Raw genomic sequence first — 20,776 nt, forward strand, 5'->3', positions numbered from 1 at the left:
ATCTGCCCTAGACCAGGGGGTCGCAATGGGTTACAGGGTAGCCCTAAGTGGGTCTGAGAAACTGTGATCCGGTCAGCTCACGGGAGGATGTGAGAGAGTCTCGAGGCCCCATTAAGCGTCTAAGAGTCCGAAGGGGGTTCCAATAGGGTGTACTGGCGTGGGGGGGGGGGGGGGGAATGATAGAACCCCAGGAGACGTTGGAGGGCCAGGAGGGTGTCTGGCCAATAGAAGATACCATGGGTGGGGTCTACTGGGGACCCTGGGCAGTGATCGGGTGTCTGGGAGGCTGCGGGGCAGACCCGCTCGCGGGGCGTCTCCGCTGGGGCGGGGCGGAGCGGCCCCGCAGGAGCCAAAGAGAGAGACTGAGACGTGGGCCGGGCCGGGCGGCAGGGCCGCTGGGCGGCTTGGGCGGGTCTTACCTCGGGCTCCGCCGCGGTGGCCACCGCAGCCCCCTCCTCTTCGGCGGAAGCCGCCTCCCAGCCTCGGCCCCCGGCTCAGGCCGGAGGAGACAGCAGAGGGCGAGACCACCGAGGGTCGGACGGTTCCGGGAAGGTGGGCCCAGTTGCTTTAGGGTCCGGGCGAGCGGCCGCCGCGCATCCCCCGCCCTGTCAGAGAGACTCCGCCCGGCCTGGGCAGGCACATCCCCCGCCGCACCCGCCCAGCACGCGTTGCACCGCCGCCTCAACCGGTGTCGCCGCCTCTGCTGGTGCCAGAGGGTGCCTCCGCAGCCGCGTCTCAGCGTCCTGGCTGGACTCTCAGCAGGCACAGCCAACCGCCGCCGCGTCCCAGTCAGCTCCGGCCCGCGCGCCCCCGACCCCGCGCACGCGGCCCCGCCCCGCGCGACTCCTAGGCTGCAGACGAGCAGGCGCGCGCGCACTTACCTCCCACGCCCCCTACCGCCTGCGGGATCCTGCCCGGCCCCGCCCCTGCACGTGACATCGCCCGCGAGTACAACGTGCGCTTGCGCGGACACGCCCCATTTCAATTGCCTCAGGCGGACACGCCCCGTCTTATTGGCCTCAGGCGGCCCCGCCCAAACTTTTCTTCCTCACTTTACGGCAGAGCTGGGAACCTCTGCCTTAGACGACTAGAGAGGAATGTCGCAATGTTGGGGGGGTAGAAAAACTCTGGATTTGCGACTATAGCGCTGCTTTTCCGGCCAGTACAGAGCTGCTTGGAGGCTGGTAGGGTTGGTGAGGCCCGAAGCAGGTAAGACGCCTGCTCCCTACTTTGGTTTGTTGGTCTGTGGGTCCGGGCAGGGACCGCTTTACGGTCCACGGAGATCTAGTGTATCTGTGCCCCCTTTCCAATTCTGGCAAGAATTCTCAGCGACACTCCTGTTAGCCCCCTCTCCTGGTTTCCACACACACATGCCCTGTATTTCCCCGCCCCCGACCTCCGTTTCCTAGTTCTACTTTTCATTCATCCCTGAGACTTTTCACTGAATGGTTTCTGTGCGTTGGACTCCAGAAAGTCAGAAGCAAATGAAATAGTTTCAGCTTTCTGAAGCGTTCTGTCAGAGACGAGATAATTCGCAGTGATAGTAAAGTAAAATTAAAATAGGGAGAAAAAACGTTCAGGATACTCTTGAGCATGATTGTGTAGAAAGACATAAGGAACCCCTTCCAAGGTGACCTTTGAGTCACTCTTAATTTTTGTTAAAAGGCTAGTCAGCAGTAGGTGGTCAAAGAAATAGAAGAGATAGAAGCAGAGTACAAAAGCATGTGCTAGTACTGGCCGAAAGAGTAAAAAGTTAATCAAAGGATATAGCTGGTGAAAACCATGCGAGTGTAGGCTACCTTTTAAAAAACATCGTTGTAAAGTGGTTAGGGGCAAGCGTATGGGCCACAAGAATGTGTTCAAGATGGGAGACTCTTAGTTATAAAAGTACCATGGAACCGAGAAGACGATTTATTGGTGCGAGTAGTTAACTTACAAAACCAAGAATACTCGTGGCTTTCAATCTTCTATGCACATTAGAGTCACCTGGGAAGCTTTTTAAATATAAAACCAGTATAGTTGCTCCACCTGAGGCCAGTTAAACCCAGGTATCAGGTTTTTTTTTTTTTTAACTTCTGAGATGACTAATGCTGTGGGTTAAAAACCACTCAACTAGAACAAAGGAAAGCAATGAGAAGCAGGGGAGGGCAGAAGGTTGATAAAAGTGGCCCTGTAACATTAAGATGGGAGTCATTTGATGAGAAAGAGTTGGAGATGGAATGGGAGCTTGGTCAGAGTAATGAAGTTTTGAATAATAGCTCTGGAAAATGGGAGGAGGAGTCACTCCTGCCTTTCCCTTTGGCACAATTCCATCCTTCAGTCTTAATCAGGTCCACCTCAGTTACTGCTCTCTTCCTTTTCCCTTCCATCCAGGGTTTATCAACTGGGGATCCAGTCTTCCAGCTCCAGGCCGTCCTCATTTCTTTCCCCCAAAAGATCAAAGTTAGGCTAATTTATGACATTCAAGAGCAAACTTCAGACTCCTAGAGATTAGTACAATACACAGTGCCTTGCCAGTTTAGAATTTGTCTTTTATAATCCATTTCATCAATCATTTAAGTAAGGAATGAGAAAGATTTAAGACTCAGCCCTATTAGGACCTCATAGTATTAGGAAAAACAAACTTTCTTTAAAAGAATTCTTTTGGGAGGAGAGAAAGTCTGTGTAAGGCAAAGCCCAAGCCGTTGAATGGCTAGTGTGTTTTAACTAGGGTTAATTCGAAAACTTATCAGCCACCAGATAAGAGTGAGTCACCATTGTCTGGTGTGATTAGAATTTAGTATGAAAAGGAGGGGTGGAACTCGAGCTGAGGATGAAAAAGTGGGTGTGAACAGATAATGAAGAGCGTTGAATTCCATGCTAAAGTGTTTAGGTTATATTCTATAAGCAATTAATATGTATAAATAATAAAGATGTATAAAATACATAGAAACGAAGTTATTTTTATTGAAAGTTGTAAAAATATAAAAACGTGTGATGTAGTTACATATGCGATTCCTTATACATTAAATGACATCAGGCAGCAGGTCTATTTGTTGTTCAGTCACTCAGTCATGTCTCACTCTTTGCGACCCCATGGACAGCAGCACGCCAGGCCTCCCTGTCCACCAACTCCCAGAGCTAACTCAGACTCATGTCCATTGATGTGGTGATGCCATCCAACCATCTCATCCTCTGTCATCCCCTTCTCCTGCTTTCAATCTTTCCCAGCATCAGGGTCTTTTCTAATGAGTCAGCTCTTCCCATCAGGTGTCCAAAATATTGGAGATTCAGCATCAGTCCTTTCAATGAATATTCAGGATTGATTTTCCTTTAGGATTGACTGGTTGGATCTCCTTGCTGTCCAAGGGACTCTCAGGAGTCTTCTCCAACACCACAGTTCAAAAGCATCAATTCCTGTGCACTCAGCCGCATTTATGGTAGCAGGTCTAATTATGTAACTTCAAAATAGTGATGAGTATAAGCTTTATTTTGAGACACCTGTAACAACTTTAATATGATTTGGAAGTATATTCCTATTGGTGACAAAGACACCAGTAACATTACTGAGGATTATTGCCTACACTTATTGAAGATGTTAAATTTCAACTAGAGGTTATTGAAAAGATGCGATTTTTTTTCCCTAATCCAAGTTCATGGAACCGTTAATTCTAGCCACCTTCTGGACCAAGGATCCTAGATTTATAAATAGCTCACTGTAATGGTTTTAAACAAGATCACAACAGATCAAGTAAGTGTTTTGGAAAAGTACTTGAGCAGTGTTCACTTCTCAGCCTTTCTGTTGGAATCGTCGTGGGGAACTGGTGATTTCTCTATTCCTATAATTTAGTTGCAGTAACTGCTACTAATCTACTGTTGCCTAATAATTTGAGAACTAAGCTTGTGGCTGTCTATATAAGATAAGTACAAGGAAGTAAATTGGGAAAGATAGATTAGGGCTATTTTTGTTGAAATTATTTAATGCCATGCTGTAGCTTGTACTTAATTTTGGTAGACAATGGAGAAATGTTAAAAACTTGGAGCAGGATAATGAAAATTATTTGAAAATAATTTTGTTTGATAATTGAGTTCTATTTGAAAAATAATTAGCAGTAATGTACATGTTACATTCTATCAAAAGAGAAGATAGGAATGAAGAGGCTAGACCAGCAATTAATTAAATTTTTTGAAAAACTAAATTTTATCATAAAGCAATCTCTAAAGAGTCTACTAAGTTCCTTTATTTCCCCAATGTGACCAACCTAAAGAAAAAGATTGGACTAAATTACATGCCTTTCAACAAAGAGGTGCACACTTGTGTAGAGATCTGTTAGCGTTTTTCCAGGTCAAGAGGCTAGCCCTTTCTTTTGTATTATAATGATAATATTAGAATGTCTAATAAGCAGTGCCTTTACCATGTATCTAGGTTCCTAGATGTTGCCAAGGCCTTTTTTTGGTTATATTTCCATCTACACCTGTGAGTCCTACAGTTCTGACTTTTTAAAAGTCAAGACTTGTCTCCTTGCCAATTCCTTAAACCTTCTTTGCTGTGTAAGTGCATTAGTAAACAAAAAGGAAGTCCTCAAGGCCTAGGGAACCCATCTTTTTGGAAACTGACCATTGCCAGACTATACAGAACTTACTGCTCACATCCTAGCTACTCCCCAAATGATGTGCCTTTTTAATCATATTATTAAAAACATTAAATTTGAGGCCCAGGTATTACTAAACCAAGTAAGTAATGTAAAGTTAGTTTTCTGAACCAGATTCTACTTTCTTCAGCATGACTAGTTTGTATTCACTTGTCTGTCTACCTGTTGGTATGGTTCAAGTTTTCTTTTCTTAGGGAATGGGGAAACAGGTCTATTTTAAAGCAGAGAGAATTCTTGAAATTTCTGAGGGATTTTCATTACTTACAGAAAATCTCTGAAAGTTCCTTTCTCTGGCTTTCAATTAGATGACTACACCTTTGAACATTCATCCATTATAAAAGCACTAGAACACAGTTGTGATACTAAAACAATTGTCCTGGTTACAGTTATTATTTTTGAGCATCTATATTGTAGATTTAAAAAATCTTAGGCCTGCCTTCCCTCATGGCCAAAAAAATAAGTAAATACTGTCTCAGAGTAGAATGATAGGTTAAATTCCTTCTGTGGATTTCTGGCTATAATTTTCCCATTACTATTTATTGTAGCAACTTGGCACTTTACATTAACAGCTAAAATATATAGATGCTGGAAATGTTTAGTCCTATTTAATAATATGTAATTCAGACCTCATCAGGTAACTCAGCAAGTATTTGTGTTAATTAACATGTAAAGATAAATTCTGTATGTCACAATTGGGTCCCATCAGACCCTGTTTTCCTATCAGCACAGTAAAACAAATTCATTATTTTATTTGTTCATTAAATATTTATTGAGCACCTGCTATTTGCCAAGCACATTTTTGAGACTTATTAAAGAGAAGTTTGTAATAAAATTTACCTTTTAACTATGGAAAAAAATAATTTACCAGACTTTGAAATCTACAAGACAAATAAGAATTTTAAAATGATGCCTTTTTCATTCTCTTTTAAACCAGATGTTTGCATATAGCTACTCTGTGTACAGTGATCATTTATGAAACCAGGCAGATTATAACTTTAGCTTGACCACATCTTATCACCTAAGGTATAATATTAGCTATATACTAAATAAAATTCTGTCCACTCCTTTGTAAAATACATCTTACTCAAACCTCTCATTAAAAGTGTCCTCTCTATCCACTATATTTACAGTCCCAGTCATTTTAAATTTTGCAATTAAGTCATTTCTCAGAAAATTTAAGCAAAATCATTTGTAGAAAAGGCTGGTATTTACAACAAGTATATAGGAAAGGGGGAAAAAATTGTGACACAATTATAGATGGAACCTTTGAAGTGGAATGGTAGACTAAGAATAAAGTTTTTTTCTGATCCGTGACCCCTTAACCATGCCTAATAAGTAACAGAACCATAAATAGAGAGCTTCGGTGCTGGAAAAAATCCTAAAAGGTTACCTAGTCTATCTCCCTGGCTCAAGGGAGGGCCAAATGGAATTTATGGCTGATGAGTTACCAGGCATCATCATCATACCAAATGGTTTTTCTGCTTTGAGAGCTGAATTCCTCTGTTGGTAAAAGATTGATGTGAGAGGTATATTGTTCAAATTTATAAATAGTTTCGGGCTTCCCATGTGGCACTAGTGGTAAAGAACCTACCTGCCAGTGCAGGAGATGTCAGATACCTGGGGGTTCAGTCCCTGGGTTGGGAAGACCCCCTGGAGGAAGGCACGGCAACCAGCTCCACCACTCCTGCCTGGAGAATCCCGTGGACAGAGGAGCCTGGCGGGCTATGGTCCTTGGGATCGCAGAGTCGGACCCCAACTGAACCGACTTAACACACACATAAATAATTTATAAAATTGAGAAATCTTATGTTTTTAACAATCTTGTGTTTTCAGGCGCTGAAAATAGCAGGCATGAGTGGAAACTAATCTCTGTCTTCAAGAGAGATATAAAATCTTGATAATTTTTACATGCACTTTATACAAATCTCTGGATGGGTTAGGCTAGCATTAAAAGAAAATGTTTAATTAGGGGAAATTGAAACCAAAAAATAAGGCTTCAACTTCCTTCCTGAAAATTTTTCTGCTTATGCTGACATGAAAAGCACATTTGGTCTTGGATGTGATTCATTTTGTGAAATTACAAATGGAATCATACATGAAAAGTTGGATGTAATCTAATTTTAATGGACGTCAGATTATATTTAAATATTTGTGTTTTAAACTTTGTGCAAGAGAGATTAGACTTACTGTTTTTTTCCTAGAGGACATAAGTGAGACCAGCAAGTCAAAAAAACATATATTTTGCGTGTGTGTGTGTGTTAGTCACTTAGTCATGTGGGCTGTAACCTGCCAGGCTCCTCTGTCCATGAAATTCTCCAGGCAAGAATACTGGAGTGAGTTGTCATTCACTTCCCCAGGAGATCTTCCTGACCCAGGGATCAAACCCAGGTCTCCCACATTGCTTGCAAGTTCTTTACCATCTGAGCCGCCAAGGAAGCCACAGATAGATTTTAGGTGACTGTAAAAGTGAGAGGTGCTCCATTTCTTTCTTGAATAAATGAAAGTAACTGTATTTCCTGGCTATATACTCATTAGAAAGGGGGGGGGGCGGATAAAGCAATATCAAAAGTTAGAAGAAAAAAGTTAAAAAGTATTAAAATCCTATTAAAACTATGACTATAGATAGCTATCATCCTTGACTAATTTTGTACAAATTTTTATATAACCTTTCTTTTCATAGCATATTATGAGCATCTTTCTATGTCAATAAATTTATTTTTTAATGGCTGAAAAGTATTCCATTAAATGGAAACCCTGATATTTTACCAGTCCTCTTTTAAACTTTGGGATTATTTCCAGTTTTTCTTTTACAAATATTACTGTGGTAAACATCCTTGTTAAATTTTTGCATGTATCCTAAAGTTTCGCTTAAGATGAATTTCTGAAAGTGTAATACCTACATATAGACATTTCCAAAATATTAAAATGTAATGGCAAATTATCCTTCAAAAACTCACATTAGTTTACACTCCTGTTTATAGTGAGTCTGCATTTTCCTGTAGTTACTCAGCAATGCTGGTTGTTATCAGTTTTCCCATCTTTGCTAATTTAACAGGTAAACAATGAAATCTTAATTCAACGTACATTTCCTTGATTACTAGTAAGATGTTGGGTATCTTTTCATGTGTGTATTGGCCAGCTGTATAAAGTGTTTTTAAGCTCTGTTTTAATATTTTTGTTTCACTTTTTAACATTTAAATTTCACTCGATCTGAAATAGAATTCAATATGAGGTCTGAAGTAGGGATCTAGCTTCATTTTTTTTTAAATCAAATGATTAACAAGTTGTCCCAGTGTCATTTATTAAGTTTCCCAGTTAGCATATCCCAAACAGCACTGCACAGTTAATGAGGTGTTAATAGATAACTATACCAAAACAGAAAACAAAAAGTGTTTCATTAGTCAAAGGAGCTGGAAAAGAATCAGACCGAGAGAAGTTAAGTTTCTGTATTGCAGAACCTCTCCTAGCCTCTAATATGCCTGTGTGCATCGTGAGTCAACAATAAGGAGTTTGGGGATGTAGCATTTCCCTAACTTACTTAACCATGTAATCTTTTTCTTTCCTGAAATGCCTATAAAATTCTATGAAACTGTGCTGTCCAAAATAGTAGCCATGGGACTTCCCAAGTAGTCCAGTGGTTAAGATTCCGTGCTTCCTGAATCCTGAGCCCAGGGGGCTCAATCCCTGGTTGGAGCACTAAGATCCCATATGCCAGGAGGTGCAGCTGAAAAGAACAAAATAGTAACCACTGCCCACATGGAGCTATTTGAGTTAAAATTAAATAAAATTAGTCCTTCAGTCTCTCTAGCCCTTTACAAGTGCTCAATAGCTAGTGTGGCTAGTGGCTACTATATTGGATATTGCAGGTGAAGAGCATTTCCATTGTTACTGAAAGTCCTACTGGACTGCACTGCTATAAAACATAGTGATCATTGAAAACATGGAATAATCCCTAAATTTCTCCCACTGATTTGTAACATCTTCATCATCATATTTAAAATTTCTAACTGCATGGATTTGTTTTTTTACAGTTGTATTGACTTAGCTATTTCTGCTCTAATATTACACAGCTAGTTGTAAGTCAAACTCCTGCATGTTTTTCCCTGAGAGTAGAAATGAAAAATTCCTTCATGGGGTAGGAAGTTAGACTAAAAGGAATTAAAATCCTTTATACGTCTAAGGGGCTTCCCTGGTGGCTCAGCTAGGAAAGAATCTGCCTGCAGTGCAGGAGACCTGGGTTTGATCCCTGGGTTGGGAAGATTCCCTGGAGAAGGGAGCAGTTACCCACTCCAGTATTCTGGCCTGGAGAATTCCATGGACTGTTCCATGGGGTTGCAAAGAGTTGGACACAACTGAGTGACTTTCACTTACACTTCTAAGACTCAATAAAGGTAAAAGTGTCTTTGCAGAACATGATTTATATCAGGTGAATATCCATACTCCATTATTCATTTGTTTTATTTATTGAGTATCTGCCCAACAAGTTTTGTTGTAGGTCCAGGGGACCAGAATGGTAAAGCAAGTTTAGGCAGAGAAGGTCCTTTATTCTCTTAGGATCGTGGAGCTTATGTTTTTGGCCTCGGGGAGAGGGGGAAAATATTAATGAAGAAACAGTGAAAAAGAAAACTGTCAGATAACCACAAGTGCTGTCTATTTCAGTTCCACGAGGAATTGAAATTAGAGGACAAAAGAGTGGTGGCCTCTTGTTTTGGCTGAACATGGGAGAGCTCAGTGAATAAGTGGCATTTAAACTGAAATTACCTAGCACATGGTGCCGACCACTAGAAGGTTCAGGTACAGCTAGTAGCCCAGCCCTCAGGAGGAAAAAAAAAAGACATGGCGTGTTTGAGGAAAGTTGGTGTGGCTGGAGCTTAGTGGGCAAGGGGGGACAAGTAATGGAAATGAGATTGAAGAGGTACCTAGGGCCATGAAATCACTGGGGGGTTGAGGGGTGGGAGGTGGGAGGAGGGGTTTTAAGCAGCTAGGGTGGGAAGTTCACATTTTTTCCTGAGTGTGATAGTGTACTGCCAGAGGACAGGACGGATATGAGCTCACTTAAATGTTTAAACAATTACTCTTGACAGCTGTATGGTGAATTTACTGGAGGGGTCAGTAGTAGAAATAAGGAGATGTGTTAGGCTATATCAAGATAAGAAATAATGATGGACTTGACTAAGGTGATGGTAGTAAAGATGGAAAGTGTTGGACAGATCCAGAACATTTTGGCTGTAGAATCAGCAGGACTTACCGATTGGTTTATTAGGGAATCTGGTTCCTAAGAATTAGTCATTTATGTTACAGACCTATCAAGTATGAAAGTATTAGTCAATCATGTCTGATTCTTTGTGACCCCCTGGGCTATAACTCTGTCCGTGGGATTCTCCAGGCAAGAATACTGGAGTGGGTTGCCATTCCCTTCTCCAGGGATCTTCCCGACCCAGGGATTGAACCCCTGTATCCTGTAGCTTCTGCACTGGCAGGTGGATTCTTTACCACTGAGCCACTGGGAAGTCCCAGAGTGTATGAGGGTTCTCTTTTCTGCACATCCTTGTCAATATTTGCTATTCGTGGTCTTCTTTCAATGAAATATTATTGATTTGCAATGTTCTGTTAATTTCTGCTGTACAGCAAACTATGTTATACATATATATACATTCTCTGTAAAATTCTTTTGGATTATGGTTTATCACAGGATATTAAATATAAATTCTGTGTTATACACTGGGACCTTATTGTTTATCCACTCTATATATAATGTTTTGCATTGACTAACACCAAACTTCCATTTCATCACTCCCTCACTCCCCTCCACTCCATTTGGCAAACACAAGTCGTGGGTTCAATCCCTGCGTCGGGAAGACCCCCTGAAGAGGGAAATGGCAACCCACTCCAGTATTCTTGTCTGGAGAGTCCCACGGAGAGAGGTGCCTGGGTTTACAAAGAGTCAGACATGACTGAAGCCACTGACCTCCACCACCACCTCTAGCTATCAAGTATGGAGACTGACTAAGCTGTTCCACTGAAGTGTCCAAGCCAGCAGAGTAGGGTGAATGAAGCAGAGATAATTGCTTTCCTCTGGTGCAAAAGTGCTCTGCTAATCTCTTATTTTAAAAATCTGTGCTGATGTTACATTTTATGCTATATGTTATATCCATGTTTATGTTAGTAATTAAGGTATTGTGTAAGTCACTGATTAAAATATTTTTAGTATTTAAGATATTAAAAATATTTAAATTGCTTAGCTCTTTTCTCCCAGTGCTAGTGAAATTGAAGCTCTTGGAAGATGCATTGGAGTTAGCCTGTGTTTGATTTGGGGGGGTGGGTGGGTGTTGAATCTTGCTAGCAGCTAGCCATGTATGTATAGGAGCGCTGACCACATTTGTGAGCAGTTGCAGTTTGATACAATTTAAAACAAAAACTGAAGCAAGTGAGGAGGGGGAACAGGAATTGCATTTAGAAACTACTGACTGTTAGAATCTTCACTTAAAATGAGTAAACAGCTGCACTTTGCACTTTATAGTGTTTAAAAACATAACTGAATGAAGCTGTTCCTTCTTTTTTTAAGGAACTCTTACTGAATAGTTTGGGGGGGAAATGAGTAAAGGTCACAATTCTGGGATAGTAGGTTTTCTTCGGGGCTTTACAGTAAAGATTATCTGGATCACTACTGTTATTTCAACCACAACAGGCACATTATCCTAAAAGTTGCTACATACTTTAAAAATGCTTATTAATTAAAATCTTCATGCATATTTTTGATCTTATAAAATGAATATTTACTCATGCATCTATAAAGTAGACAATTCTTGTATCTACTAATTAAGCATTTTAAGCATTTCCTCATCAAAAATTCCAATTGAATCAGCAGTAATACCTCTAATTAAAGGTTAATCTCTACCTTTAAGTTATTTTAACAAATAGCCTCAATGCTTTATTAGACCCCTAAAAGCTCTTAAAATTAATTCAACCTAGGCATTTATGACAGATTACATTATAGTGTTCTGAGAGGCCAAACAGTAAATATGTTAGACTTCACAGGCTACTCAGCTCTTGAAGCTGAAAAGCAGCTATAAAAGACTTCCCTGGTGGTTCAGTGGTAAGACTCCTCGCTCCCACTGCAGAGGGCCCAGGTTCGGTCCCTGGTGGGGAAACTAGATCCTACCTGCTTCAAGGAAGAGTTCGCCACCACCTGTAAGACCTGTCACAGCCAAATAAATAAATAAACATTTTTTAAAGTAGCCATAAAGAATATGTGAACAAATGGGCATGATTTAGAGAGAAAGGTAAGATTTTAAAGATGAGAGCTTAGAATTGTAGAACCCTATAGCTAGAGGTGGTGGTGGTGGTGGAGGTCAGTGGCTTCAGTCATGTCTGACTCTTTGTAACCCCAGGCACCTCTGTCCGTGGAATTCTCCAGGCAAGAATACTGGAATGGGTTGCCATTTCCTTCTGCAGGGAATCTTCCTGGCCCAGGGATTGAACCCGCATCTCCAGAGTCTCCTGCATTGCAGGCGGATTCTTTACCACTGAGGCACCAGGGGAGCCCATAGCTGGAGAAGTCATAGAATCACTTGGAAACATCTTAAAAATACAGGTGCCCAGACCCTCCCCCCAGAGACAGATCATGTGTTTAAAATCTCCATAGATGATTCTGACGTACCTCCCTGGGTAGAAGCACTATTTATCTGGTCCAAACCTCACTTTACAGATGAGAAAACTGAGACCCAGGGGTTTTAAATGTCTTCTCCAGAGTCAAACAACCAGTTGACTGCAGATCTTAATCGAATCCCAAGTCTGCTGACTCCCAATCTAGTGTTTTTCCTACCGAACCTGCAGCTTCTTGCCTTACTTATATCAGCAGGAAATCAGAATGGTTCTTGTTGAATTATAATTTTCCCTTTAATTTTTATTTAACTGCCTGGTTTTTATAACAGAAATATTCAAGTAGTATGCACTTTAAGGATTTTAAGATGAATATAAAAAAATAGTCACTTGTTAAAATTAAATATTTTGGGAAGTGTTATATACTTTGAATTCAGTATTCACTTAGCTACAGAAGTTGGAAGATATAATACAGCAAACCCCATAACCACAAGGTTTGAGTATGCTGACAACACACTAACAGCATTGCTTCCCTCAGGTTGAGAGACTACTTTTCTGTGGTGTTAGCATTCACCTCTGCTTATGTCGAAGGTAAAGTTCAGATGCACAGTCATGCCCTGGCTGGATCTATCTTTTTGGCTTTGTATAAAGAGACAAACAGACGCTTTATTTTCAAGAAATCTTTAAGGTCCATTATTACCACCCAAAATATATAGGGAATGGGGAAGGAAACAAGTTTTCCTTGAGAGCTTGCTGCCTACCAGAGAATGTGCTAAGTCTTTTCAGTCATGTTTTTAATTCATAAAACAGCTCTGAGAGACAGGTTTTGTTATTACCTCATTTTACTCGTGAGGAAGATGAGGCCCGGAAAGAGAATGAGTAGCTTGCCCAGCCAGAGTCACACAGTTAGCAAGTAGAAGTCAGAGCCCAAACTCAAAGCCTCCTGGCTCCAAAACATAGAACTATACTGCGTTTTGTTGAGTTTTACACACAGAACTATGAGAAAGTCATTGTCTCCCCAGTATTCCTATACCATCCACCAAGACCAAAAACACAGATCTTTTAATTCTAAAGGAATTTACTACTAATCAACAGAAGAAAACAGACAAAACACAAAACTAAAGCAAAAACAGGGATATTACAATATAAAAATTGTAAATAACCTCATTTCCCTTAATTTGTATTTCCTGACTCCGTTTAAAAGTGTTTCGTTCACCTGACAAACATTAATTGTACCTCAGATATGCTAAGTACAGTACTCACTATATAGAAAGGAAATATCCCTAGGATGGTTCTAAATGGCTTCTGGTTCTTGTGCTAGGCCTGCTTCCATCTCTTTTTCCCCTTACCCCATTAATGGTGGGACCATTGCCCATCACTCCAACGAAATCCTCCAAACTGGTTCTTAATTCTTCTCTCTTATCTGCCCTCTTCTGATCCCTTACTGATTCTGTCTATAATCTTTTCCTCCTCGCCTCTCTCCTACTACCATTTCCCTGGTTTAGGTCATATCCTCCTCCTACCTTTACTTTCATTAAAAATCTAATTGATCTCTACCTGCAATGTCTCTCCCTACCAATTATTATTCCTATATACTGTGCCTGAATCATCGGTCTTTCTAAAGCATTGACGTAGCCATTAATGGCTCCCCATTTCCTCCAGTATAAGTTCTAGACTTTACACCTGGAAATCAGTTTATCAGCATCTAACTTCTAATAATCTTCCTCCAACTTTGATCTGCATCCCTGTTCCCACTTCATTCCAGCCATAGTGGGCTAAACTTAAGGCGCTTTCCTTGCCTCTGCCTTTTGAGTATAAGCCACCTTAAACATCTTTATATTTCCCATGACACCTGCATTAGATGTGTGTGTGTTAGTCACTCTGTTGTGTCCAACTCTTTGTTACCCCATGGACTGTAGCCCACCAGGCTCCTCTGTCCATGAAATTCTCCAGGCAAGAGTACTGGAGTGGGTTGCCATTTCCTTCTCCATCTGCATTAGGTACTTGATAGGTATTTATTGAGTAAAAGAGATGTATATATTCATTATGTGTCCATTATAACATAATAGGGTTAAGCTCAGTGAGGGTAGAAACTATGACTTTTATTCTCATTTTGATTTTCTAGCCCCTAGCACATAGGAAACATTCAATAAACATTTGTTCAGTGTGTTACACTATAGTTATCAGTTGCTGGGATGTAAATTTCCTGATGACCCAGTAGATATCCAGAAATACTACCTTATGTTATATTTTTTAAAATGTTAGTTACCTATGTTTCTTCATTTAATATTGACCCATACCCTATGGTAAAGGTCATGTATTAATATTCTCACTTTACAGAAAAGGAAACTGGCTTAAAGAAATGAAATAGTTTTTTATGACAACATAGCCAGTGAGTAACAGTGGAGCCTAAAATTAAAATCTTAAGATGTGAAGTTTAAAAAAAAAAAAAAGATGTGAAGTTTAGCGTCCATTTTCTTGGCCAAGGTCGTTTGACCAGTTTGGCTTCCTTTGCTTTAGAATTGTTATGGCTAACCTATTGCAGTCATGCTTTATGGAATAGTATTAAGTCCTTGATTGACACATTATCTTTATGTTGGATGTTTTCAAAATCAGCCAAACCAACCACAAAAACTATTTTCTAAAGAAAATCTTGACCCTGCCTGTGGACGCATTCTCCACAGTGAGATGTATGTCTATTCAGACAGACACCCTTCTTGCTGTGAGCTGCTATCCCTAGTTGGATTTGCTCTTAATGGATGGGTCTGATTTCAGCTGGCAGCTTAGAGAGCAGGTCTCCAGGTATTTAGCAAGCATTGCATTCTGGCCCTTACCACTCCTAGTAGTCACTGAGGACATCAGGGAGAGAGTCAAGAAGCCTTGCTCAATGCACATGCAGTCATTCCTTTTTCATACTCATATATTCTTAAATCCAGTCCCATCAGCAACCAGCTGAGCACCTAGCCTCTCCACAACCGCTTTTACTAGATTGCTGTTTGTTCTTTTCCCATCAGACTGAACATTAAAGATCATTATTAGAAACAGTAACTGTGAAATTATTTCATATTTTACAAGAATATTATGTACCCCATATATGTTATATATATTAATGTCCCATAATATAAAGGTATTATGGGCATTCATTATGATACTCCATGTTTTTTACGAAAATTTCTTGAGAGAAATCTGTCTGACCTTAATACAAAGAATTCTTTTACCTCTCCTGAGCAGTTGCTTTGTTTTTCCCTTATGGACATTGTGAATGTTTAACTTAACACTCTGTAGTTAGCTGCCAAAAACTAAGAGCCAAATTTGTGGCCCACCCATAACAAATGTGCTCTATGCCTCGTTAATTTTGTTCCTGGCTCCAGTTTAGGCCTCTGCTCAAGTTATTCTTTCTTCTTAAGAAAAATCTTAATTCATGCCATCTTATTTTATATAGATATATACACTCATCAACAGCCTTGTATTCATTTTGAAATAGCTCATATTATGATATTCTGTATGCACAGAAAAACCATCTTTGGTGCTTCCTGATTACATCATTACTTCAGCTTTCTTTTCTTCAGGGGTACATTTTATTTCACTCTGTGGTTTTTTGCAGGGTTTTGATTATTTGAAAATGACTGTGTCAAAAAATTTTATTGTTTTAATACTATAACCAAGTGGTAAAATAACTGATCTAATGGCCAGAATTGATTAAATTGATGTCACTATTCTAGCCCAGTCTTTCATAGCAGTATTATTTTCTTATAATACGCTTTGCTTTGTACTCTCAACCTGCATGGGGCAGTTTATTGCTTTGTGATTTCTAGAAATATTGTTATGTTGCCAAGTGAGTGCATAAGCAGTGAACTCTGAGTTTAAATGTCATATCAATATTACCACACTTATCAGACTTCTTGTCTCTGTCAACACCTTGCTTAAGATGATCATGAGCATATAAATCTTACTGTATGACTTGTCTTGCTCCCACTCTTAATTTAGTCATGGCTTCGTTTGAACAAGGTGTGTAAATGGATATTTGTTTCCAAACCTTATTTGCTTTGATTGGTTTGGAGCTCTATCCAAATTGTCTTATCATCTTACTAATGTTATCCAATTAATAACATAAATACTATTTGAAAACATTTTATTTTATACTCTTTTTAATACCTTCAAGTAAAATTATTCGGCCTTTTCTACAATTCTCTGGGGCCTTTTTACAGATAACCAAAACAAGGACAAAAATCAGATGATACCAGCAAATCAGTGGTATAACTAGGGCTAGACCCAGATCCCCTGATTCCTATGCCACACTTCACACTTTACTGCCAAAAGAATTTCTAAGTTACATTATAAACACTGTATAGTCTTTATCTTACCCCTTGAGGTTAAAGACGGGAAAGACTGTCATTTATGTTACTAACTGGGAAGAATCAGGAATGAATTTCATTTGTATTTTTCCCATTGTTTTCTGTTCTTGAAATTGCAGTTCCTTTTAACTACAACTCTAATCACTATCACTTTCCATCACGCAATGAGGAAGCAATATTTTATCTTGTCTCTTGAAAATTAATGTTGAAAAGGAAACTTTCCCTTAGTAATTAGTAACATTTAAATTGGACTCTGAAAATTCTTCTTTAATATAATTTGTCATTCTTATAATGCATATTCATTAAAGGGGCAAATATATGGTTAATGATGTAGAGTTTGATAGAACATTAGTTATAATTTTAACTGATCTCAGCATTTAAAGAGATTTTAAGTCCGTGCTTACTGTTTCATATGGAGAATTTCCAAAATTTTCATTCTGGTGGTTAAACTAGAGGTTTTTGGGGTTTTTTGAATGTTTACCCTTAACCGTGCTTGGTTGCTAAACACTTTACAATTACATTTAATCTTTACCCCAAACCTTGTAAGAGCAACTGCTATTTATGATCGCCATTTTACAGTCAAGTGTCATATTCAACAGTAAATACTGTCTTCTGCCTCTCCTTCAGCTTCTGGAATTCCTGAGCAGCCCTGGTCAGGACAAGATGGACCCAGTAGTCTTGAGTTACATGGACAGTCTACTGCGGCAGTCAGACGTCTCACTCCTGGATCCTCCAAGCTGGCTCAATGACCATGTTATTGGGTTTGCCTTTGAGTACTTTGCCAACAGTCAATTTCATGACTGCTCTGACCACGTCTGTTTCATCAGCCCCGAAGTTACTCAGTTCATCAAGTGCACTGGCAACCCAGCAGAAATCGCCGTGTTCCTTGAACCCTTGGACCTCCCCAATAAGAGAGTTATATTTTTAGCCATCAATGATAATTCCAACCACGCGGCTGGGGGAACCCACTGGAGCTTGTTGGTTTATCTGCAAGATAAAAATGCCTTTTTTCATTATGATTCTTATGGTAGTAGTAACACATTCCATGCAAAACAGGTAGCAGAGAAACTAGAGGCTTTCTTAGGCAGGAAAGGAAACAAACTGGCCTTTGTGGAAGAGAAAGCCCCTGCTCAACAAAACAGCTATGACTGTGGGATGTACGTGATATGTAACACTGAGGCCTTGTGTCAGAACTTCTTTAGACAACAGCCAGAATCACTACTGCAGCTACTCACTCCTACATACATCACAAAGAAGAGAGAAGAATGGAAAGATCTCATTGCCAGACTTGCTAAAAATTAGCTGTTGAAGTATATTTGAGTTTTGAAGTCTCTTTCTGCCTGTCCCCATGTATTGGATGGCTGAAGTCTCAGTGCCTGAGGGAAGATGCCTGGGAGAGGAAAGCTTAGAATGCTTACTTTCTCCTGAGAGAGTGTTGTCCTCCACATTATCCTAATGGAAAGTGTCACTTTAACCCTATCTTCAGAGCAATATGTTCTGTGAAGATGTCTTCAAAATATGCACCAAAACTGATTAATTCCCTTTTGGGCTCCCTTATCCACATTGGTTTAGTCCAAAGAAAAAAGATTGATCTGTAAAACAAATTAAGAATATGTGAAATTTACAAGCAAGAAGAAAATCATAGAGCAACCAAAAATTTAGTGCACAGCCCACATATTTCAAGAGATAACTAGCTGGAAGCAGATCAAGACCTAACCTAATTCAAGATTGAAGTTTTATCAGTTACTCAGTCCTGTGATACCTCTTCCATTCAACAAGCAAAGGCTTTGCCAGCTATAACCTTTGCCAATACTTGATAAAGATGGTGTTAGCCCATAGTCACCCATCTAATTCCTGGAGCACTTTAAGAAAGGGGGAATCTTGAATAACTTTGTTAAAATTAATGTCTGTGGCGGACCTCTTGTTTTGCATCTGAAACTTAAAGTTCGTTTATTTTTGAGATACAAAGGAGAAAAAGTGACCTTTCTCAACTCTTTCACTTTATTCAAAATGCAGACAATGTAATTTTTGAAATGTGGAACCAAGAGTAAAATGAAATGCTTTTCCTTCTAAATTATGGATGTGTTTTTACAGTTATTTCAAATAACAATTTAAATGATATGTTATATACACATATTCTGTTCTTAATGAGAAGTAGACTGCAATGTATATGAGACTTGAAAGCCAAAGATTAGCTTCAGCTGTGAAACATAATTTCAGCTACCTTCCTAGCCTAACCCTGCCCCCAGCCCTCATGGCTCAAAATAACCTCCCCACTCAGTGACCACAGAGGCAATAACCCAGTTCCTTTTAGTCAGGAAGGGAAAACCCAGTAAGTGTAAATAAGTACAGGTCACACAGCAGGCATAAGTTGAAACTAAAAGTCAAAGAGAAAGCTACCAAAAAAGTTTTCAAGTCAGTATATTTGAAATAAATAATACCTAATGGAAGCTGGAAGCAGGAAAAAAAAAAATTAGGAACAGGCAATCAGGCATACAGGTGGAATAGGGAGGGAGGAATAGCAAAAGGACCCAATTGCTGAAGCCAGGAGTGTAGACACTGATAAGGCAATATTGTTTGAATAACTGTTGGCTTAGTCTAGACTGAAAAGCTCAGATTCTTCTCTGAGAAGAGTTGTTGTCTTTCTGATAATGATAGCGTAAAGTATATCTAGATGTCAGATTGTCTTCCTCTTAAAACAGTACCTGTGGGAGCAACCTTTCCTGTCTCTGTAAGATTGATCCCAGAAAGAAATTTTTTGACCTAAACTAGTACAGTCTTAAAAATTAAAACCAAAGGTCTCCTTTTCCAGATACATAGCGTGATTGAATTGTACCAGAGGTTAGTCTCCTGTAAAAGTTTGAATATGTCATTTGTGTTAGCATTAATGACAGGAGAACTTAAGAGTCTACTTGTAATATTTTACTTGATAGCAGCCTGTAAGTTATACACCTGCATGACCATATACCATCGATGTTACATGGTACATAACAGGAAAAAGATCTTTTGTTGGTACTGTGTTCCCTTGTTTTAGAGTCAGAAAGATTCAGTGTGCAAAGTTCAGCTTCAAAATATTCAGTAGTTAAGTAGGTTATTCAAAATAGGATTGAGCAGTTACCACACTGAACCATGCTGCTTTCAGATATCCTGTTATTTTTATCTTTAGTTTTTGCTGTATCCATATTGACTATATGGTTTAATAAGTTTTCCATTGAAGTGGCAAAGTAGAATTTCTCAGTCATGTGACTATTTACTGATACTAAATTTTTTCTGCCAGCACTTAGAAAAGAAAATGTTTAAAGAAATTTACATCCCATTGTGTGGGAAAGAGCATGAATGTTCTAATCAGTCCAAGCAGTATCAGTTATAAACTTATAGTCTCGGGCAGGTTTGAGATTCAGTAGCCTCATCTGCAAAATGAAATTGTAATTGATTTTACCAATTTGGGTCCTCTCCCTTTTTTTTCTTGATAAGTCTGGCTAAAGATTCATCAATTTTGTTTATCTTTTCAAAGAACCAGCTTTTCGTTTCATTGATCTTTTCTGTAGTTAAGTCCATCTGATCTAATGTGTTGTTTAAGGTTTATGTTTCTTTTTCTGTCTGGATGATCTGTCCATTAATGTAAGTACAGGATTACTGTTGATTTCACCATTTATTTCTGTTAATATTTGCCATATATATTGAGGTGCTCCTCTGTTGGGTGCATATATACTTGCAAGTGTTGTATCTCCTTGAATTGATCCCTTGATCATATGTTGTATCCTTCTTTGTCTCTCGTAACAAGTCTTTTATTTTCAAGTCTATTTTGTCTGATAGAAGTATTGCTACTCTGGCTTTCTTTTGATTTCTATTTGTGTGAAATACCCTTTTCCATCCCCTCAGTTTCAGTCTGTATGTGTTTCCAGATCTGTGAGTCTTTTGTAGGCAGCATATATACAGGTCTTGTTTTTGTATCCATTTGGTCAGTCTGTTTTTTGGTTGGAGCATTTAGTCTGCTTATATTTAAGATAATTATCAGTCTGTATGTCCTTATTGCCATTTTGTTCATTGTTTTGAATTTGTTCTTGTAGGTCATTCCCCTCCCCCTTCTTTTGTTCTTGTCTCTTGTGACTTGGTGACGATCGTTAGTGTTATATTTGGATTCCTTTTTCTTTTTTTGTGTGTATATCTAGTATAGATCTTTGGTTT

General features: G+C 39.4%; 2 protein-coding genes across 7 annotated transcripts in view; one reads left to right on the plus strand and one right to left on the minus strand.

The window, feature by feature from the left end:
* Nucleotides 1-785, minus strand: part of MYO9A (myosin IXA) — a 244,619-nt gene extending 243,834 nt beyond the window's left edge. For all 5 annotated transcript variants that reach the window (XM_065941681.1, XM_065941682.1, XM_065941683.1 and 2 more), the window contains exon 1: nt 420-785. The gene's annotated coding sequence lies outside the window, so the exon portion shown is untranslated. The remainder of the gene's footprint in view (nt 1-419) is intronic.
* A 297-nt stretch (nt 786-1,082) lies between these two features.
* On the plus strand, nt 1,083-18,652 carry SENP8 (SUMO peptidase family member, NEDD8 specific). Of its 2 annotated transcripts, XM_065940679.1 has the most exons (3): nt 1,091-1,209; nt 12,087-12,225; nt 17,216-18,652. In XM_065940679.1, the coding sequence occupies exon 3, from the start codon at nt 17,252-17,254 to the stop codon at nt 17,888-17,890; it is 639 nt and encodes a 212-aa protein (XP_065796751.1). In that variant the 5' UTR covers nt 1,091-1,209; nt 12,087-12,225; nt 17,216-17,251; the 3' UTR covers nt 17,891-18,652. The 2 variants fall into 2 exon arrangements, with proteins under 2 accessions (XP_065796750.1, XP_065796751.1); XM_065940678.1 differs by lacking the exon at nt 12,087-12,225 and having other exon boundaries at nt 1,083-1,209.
* The last annotated feature ends 2,124 nt before the right edge of the window (nt 18,653-20,776 follow it).

The sequence above is a fragment of the Muntiacus reevesi genome, chromosome 7 (assembly GCF_963930625.1).
Source record: "Muntiacus reevesi chromosome 7, mMunRee1.1, whole genome shotgun sequence".
Classification (NCBI taxonomy): Eukaryota; Metazoa; Chordata; class Mammalia; order Artiodactyla; family Cervidae; genus Muntiacus; species Muntiacus reevesi.